This window comes from Betta splendens, chromosome 1, assembly GCF_900634795.4.
Source record: "Betta splendens chromosome 1, fBetSpl5.4, whole genome shotgun sequence".
NCBI lineage: Eukaryota > Metazoa > Chordata > Actinopteri > Anabantiformes > Osphronemidae > Betta > Betta splendens.
Genome location: NC_040881.3, coordinates 1,859,669 through 1,864,668, shown reverse-complemented (window position 1 = coordinate 1,864,668; position 5,000 = coordinate 1,859,669). Strand labels below are relative to the sequence as shown.

The following is a 5,000-nucleotide window of genomic DNA, read 5'->3' as shown; positions in this document are numbered from 1 at the left end:
CTGCTCTTCCTCCTCTCGTCTCTCCATCCCCTCTCACGCCTTCTCTAACAGCCAAAGCCATCTTGTTTTTTCTCTCTCTCACCCGTTGTCCAGGGGAATGGGCAGACATCATGTGCCCTATTCCTCCCTGTTAGCTGTGACTGTGGAGCTCTGCTGTGTCACTCTGAGGCCTCTCTGTGTCTCTACATCTGACTGGTTCGTGTCTATATTAGTCCTTTCAGGTGCACATGCTGCTCTATAATGTCAGTTTCTACAGTAAATTGAATTTAACTTGTGAGTTGCTTTAATTATATCTGAATCTTAAATCAGTTTACAACGTAACATGTTGATTATTATTGCACTTGATCAAATAATAAAAGTCTGTTGTTTGTTTATAAATGAATTTAACAGCACTGACGAGTATATTTAAAGCAGTGGAGCAGGACAGACGAGCTGGACGTGGACGGAGCTGCTCTCTGTTATCGCCATAACAACAAACCTGCTCCCCCGTCTCTCACAGAAGTGACATTTCACTTTGCCCTGGCTGCTGCTCCCTGCAGCGCTGCTCTGATCCAGCCTGTGTGTGTGTGTGTGTGTGTGTGTGTGTGTGTGTGTGTGTGTGTGTGTATGCGCTCATTAAAGGCTAGCGACTGAGTGGGAGTGGCCCTGATCAGACAAACACCTTGTGAACCAGACCTCTGCTGCGTCTAAGTGACAGCGTTTGGGATCAGAATAGAAAGGAAGTCATGCTAGCGCTGCATACGACGCACCTGCACAGACTCACAACGAGGACTACATCGACAAACGCACAACTGCTTCCTCCCCGAGTCCGCCATCCCATAAACGCTCATAACCTAAATGTCCTAGAGTAACAGCAGAAGAAGCCAACGGACCTGTGGCTCTAATGCCTCTGGGGATGACATCTTCAGTGACTCCCACCTGCACCAATGCTACAACTGTTAGATTGTGCTAACACACACGCGCTCACATGGACACAAATGATGACCAGCACCAACCAGTGATAAGTAGCTGAAGCAGCAGTGACGGAATCATTAAAACTCACCCAGTGAGCACCACCACGAAGTCCATGACGTTCCAGCCGTTCCTCAGGTAGGAGCCCTTGTGTAATGCAAAACCCAGAGCCAGGATCTTGATCCCTGACTCGAAGCAGAAGATCGCTATGAAGTAGGGCTCTGTGTCCTCCTGCCGGGGGGAGGGAGGGGGTGAGAGGAGGGAGAGGGGGAGAAAGGAACTGCTTTTAAAAATGTTGTGCTTGTGTGTGTGTGTGTGTGTGTGTGTGTGTGTGTGTGTGTGTGTGTGTGTGTGTGTGTGTGTGTGTGTGTGTTACCAGTCGCTCAGACAGGGGTGTCTTGTCTCCATCAGGAAGATGCTGTTCCAGTGCCAGGACGATGCAGTTTGCTATGATGGTGGTGAGGATCATCCATTCAAACGGAGTAGAGCTGGAGTTAAGGCCAACACCAGGTGAGAGAACACAAGCACGTCGCCCAGGGTCAAACAGGCTGAGCCCCATCAGCGCCTCTACCACCCACAGGCAGCTGACCACTAACACCACCGGCTGGAGCAGATGTGCACAGATGTGTGGCACCATGTGTGTGTGTGTGTGTGTGTGCGTGCGTGCGTGCGTGCGTGCGTGCGTGCGTGCGTGCGTGCGTGTGTGTGTAGGTGGTTGGTTGTGTGTGTACGTGTGTGTCCATGCCTGAGTAACGGCGGCTGGAGGGCTGAGTTGACTGGATGCATGGCGACAGATGAAGCCTGTGTGTAAGTGGCCGCTCATTATTGCGTTACACTGGATGTGTGTGTCTGTTGTGTTCACCAGACGCACCCCGACACTGACACCGCGGCCGGAGGGCGCCTCTGTGGCGTGTGTGTGCTTGATATGAGAGGATGGGACATGTGGGTCTGAGGAGCACACACCAATAAGACGCCGCCTCCAGAAACCAAACACAATCGACGCTGGAGCTGAAAACCTTTAATAAAAGCCTGAAGAGTCAAACACGGTCGTCTACTCACGGTGGAGCTGCTCCAGACTGACGGGCCTCAGCTCCTCCACCATCATCAGGGACAGGCCCGGCGCTTCATGCCTTCATTTAAGCCTCAAACAATGGTTTGCTCGGATTGAAATGTTAATATTTAAGCATTTTCACTTTTCACTGCTTCCGGACATGTTTGTTTTTATGTAATCAATAAAAATAATCACACTAAGAGCAATTTGCTGGATTCAATGTACAGCAGCAACAAGTGTGTGTGTGTGTGTGTGTGTGTGTGTGTGTGTGTGTGTGTGTGTGTGTGTGTGTGTGTGAGTGTGTGTGTGTGTGTGTGTGTGTGTGTGTGTGTGTGTGTGTGTGTGTGTGTGCATGTTTTTGCTATCAAGGTGAGGATGTGATTTTAGGGCTGAGGTTAGAATTGAGATTTGGTTGATTAAAGCAAAGCTTAGACGTCTGCCTTTGTTTGTGATCATGAGGGTGAGGGGCTAGGGAGACATTATGTCAATGGGGAGACCCACTCTGACAAACACGACTGCATGTGTGTGTGTATATGTGTGTATATACGTGTGTGTGTGTGTGTGTGTGTGTGTGTGTGTGTGTGTGTGTGTGTGTGTGTGTGCTACATGCTAGCCTGCTTCTCCTCATCTATTATTCAGCAGACACACACTCTTCTGGCCTAACAACCTGCTAAAAGCAGGAGGAAACACTCCCTCTTCGTCTCCTGCCTCCGTCCATCCATCGTGATGCTCTCGTGCTCCCTCCTCTTTTTCTTGCCACCTTTTTGTTATTGATTCACCCCTGTTCCCTTCATTTTCCCTCTCTGCTTCCTTTTGATGCCTGCGAACCGTTGCGTGTTTCATCCCACTCGTTCCTTCAGACGCACACAAACGGACGACGTGCACTGGCAGCAATTAGGGGGCACATTTTTTTGGCAGCAGTTTTATTGATGAGCATTGCAGAACGAGTGTTCCTCTTTGCTTAATTAAAAGGGCTTTCTGATGGTCACGAACAATGTCTGCTACGCACGCACGCAGGCACACACGCACGCACGCAAACACACACACACACACACACACACACACACACACACACACACACACACACACACACACACGGCATGCACACTCACAAACACACACACACACACACACACACACACAGGTCTAATGTGTGAAGAGGTGGGCTAACTAACGTCCCACGGCCTTCTCTCCTCTTCACGCTGTCGGTGGCTGTTCATAGGAAGCAAACACACATGAGACCACATACACACACCTTGAGGAGGGCATTATAATTTAGGTGAACTGGTCCTTTAAGCATTACAGCAGTAAAACAGTAAAACCAAAAAGACATGAAAAAATGAGTCTAATCTTCTACAATAAACAATGAGACAAATCACGGTCGGTGCCTGAGCTGGTTTCATTTCACCGCAGTCAAATGAAACCAAACGACTACTTCCCCACAGCTCCAGCTGCTCAACACTCGACCCTGAGTAACGGCACCATGAAGCTCCCGTCACAGAGTGTGTGTGTGTGTGTGTGTGTGTGTGTGTGTGTGTGTGTGTGTGTGTGTGTGTGTGTGTGTGTGTGTGTGTGTGTGTGTGTGTGAGTGTGTGTGTTTGTGTGTGTGTGTGTGCGTGCGTGCGTGTGTGTGTGTGTGTGTGTGCATGCATGTGTGTAACTGTGTGTGTGTGTACGTACATGTGTGTGTGTATGTGCGTGTACATGCATGTGTGTGTGAGTGTGTGTGTGTGTGTACCTGTGTACGTGCGTGAGTGTGTGTGTGTATGTGTGTGTGTGCATGCATACAGTATGTGTAACTGTGTGTGTGTGTGAGTGTGTGTGTGTGTGTGCATGCATATGTGTAACTGTGTGTGTGTGAGTGTGTGTGTGCAGGCATATGTGTAACTGTATGTGTGTGTGTGTGTGTGTGTGTGTGTGTGTGTGTGTGTGTGTGTGTGTGTGTGTGTGTGTGTCTTTTCAGCTGATCAGGCATTCTGGCGCGGCGCTGAGGTTGTGCTTTAGAGGAGCTGAGCCTGATGAGGGGGAGATTTTAAATCACACCAAATGAAGCTTTTTCAAATAAATGAAAGTGTGTAGCGCTCGACTCAGCAGGAGCCGCTTCCTTTATGGCAGAGACGCAGGCGCTCCCTCACTTTCTCTGCCTTCCTCCTCCTTCACAACCAGGAGGTGAGAAATATCACAAACAGGTATGTACAACACACATTCCCCTCTTTCTAATTAGTTCAGACACAGCGCTGAGTGGATGTTACTGGTTCCAGATACGCCCTCGGTGCACTGGGAACAGTGGTCACGATGAGGCACAGATCCACTGAATCCTCCAGTCGTTTCACTAAAGGTATCGAGCTTCTTCAGAAGGTTTCAGGTGCAAGTGGAGGTCGAGTGAAGTTTTATCTTCAAGACCCGAGTCGGACTGGGTTCAAACTCTATTAACAACTTTAATTACATTCTATTTTAAGCAAAGTTTGGTTCCTTTGGGGTCAAATCTGCTTCTTTAAAGTTTTGCCATGTTTGTGTGATTTCTGTTCGAGTGCAGGTCTTCATGCGTTCTACGGGTCCTGGGCTGGAGCGGGTCTCAGCTCCTCCCAGTCAGAACCCAGGTCCTGACGGAGCAGAGCGACGGTGGGGTCTCATTTTATTTAAAGGTGAGGGAGGTCTCCCTCTGTGTCCTGCAGCTGTGGCAGCGGTGGCCTCCGCGCTCCGTTTCCCCACTTGCTTAAAGTTTCATGCTCTCTCTTCATCGCTTCCTCTGGTTCTGAGTCTGGCTTCATTCTCCTCCATCTTCACCTCTGCATCTTTTCTGGCTCAGCCATCTTGCCTTCCTCTCTCATCCTTTCCTCCTCTACCTCCACTTACATCCTCCCTCCCGTCCGGCTCCTCTCGTCTCCTCCATGAGTGGCTATATATAGACGTGGAAGATGAAAAGGTGCCTCTCTCTCTCTGACCTCAGCTCTGGTTTTGTAGAAGAAGCTCGTTTTATTCTGCTGTGCAACTGGTA

The 5,000-nt window shown here is 49.4% G+C and overlaps 1 protein-coding gene across 14 annotated transcripts in view; it reads right to left on the bottom strand.

Moving 5' to 3' along the window:
* cacna1ab (calcium channel, voltage-dependent, P/Q type, alpha 1A subunit, b) overlaps nt 1–5,000 on the bottom strand; it is a 79,112-nt gene that overhangs the window by 61,938 nt on the left and 12,174 nt on the right. For all 14 annotated transcript variants that reach the window (XM_055511785.1, XM_055511764.1, XM_055511773.1 and 11 more), the window contains 2 exons: nt 1,328–1,434; nt 1,043–1,182 (listed from right to left, as the gene is read on the bottom strand). In XM_055511785.1, the coding sequence (XP_055367760.1) occupies nt 1,043–1,182; nt 1,328–1,434 (247 nt within the window). The remainder of the gene's footprint in view (nt 1–1,042; nt 1,183–1,327; nt 1,435–5,000) is intronic.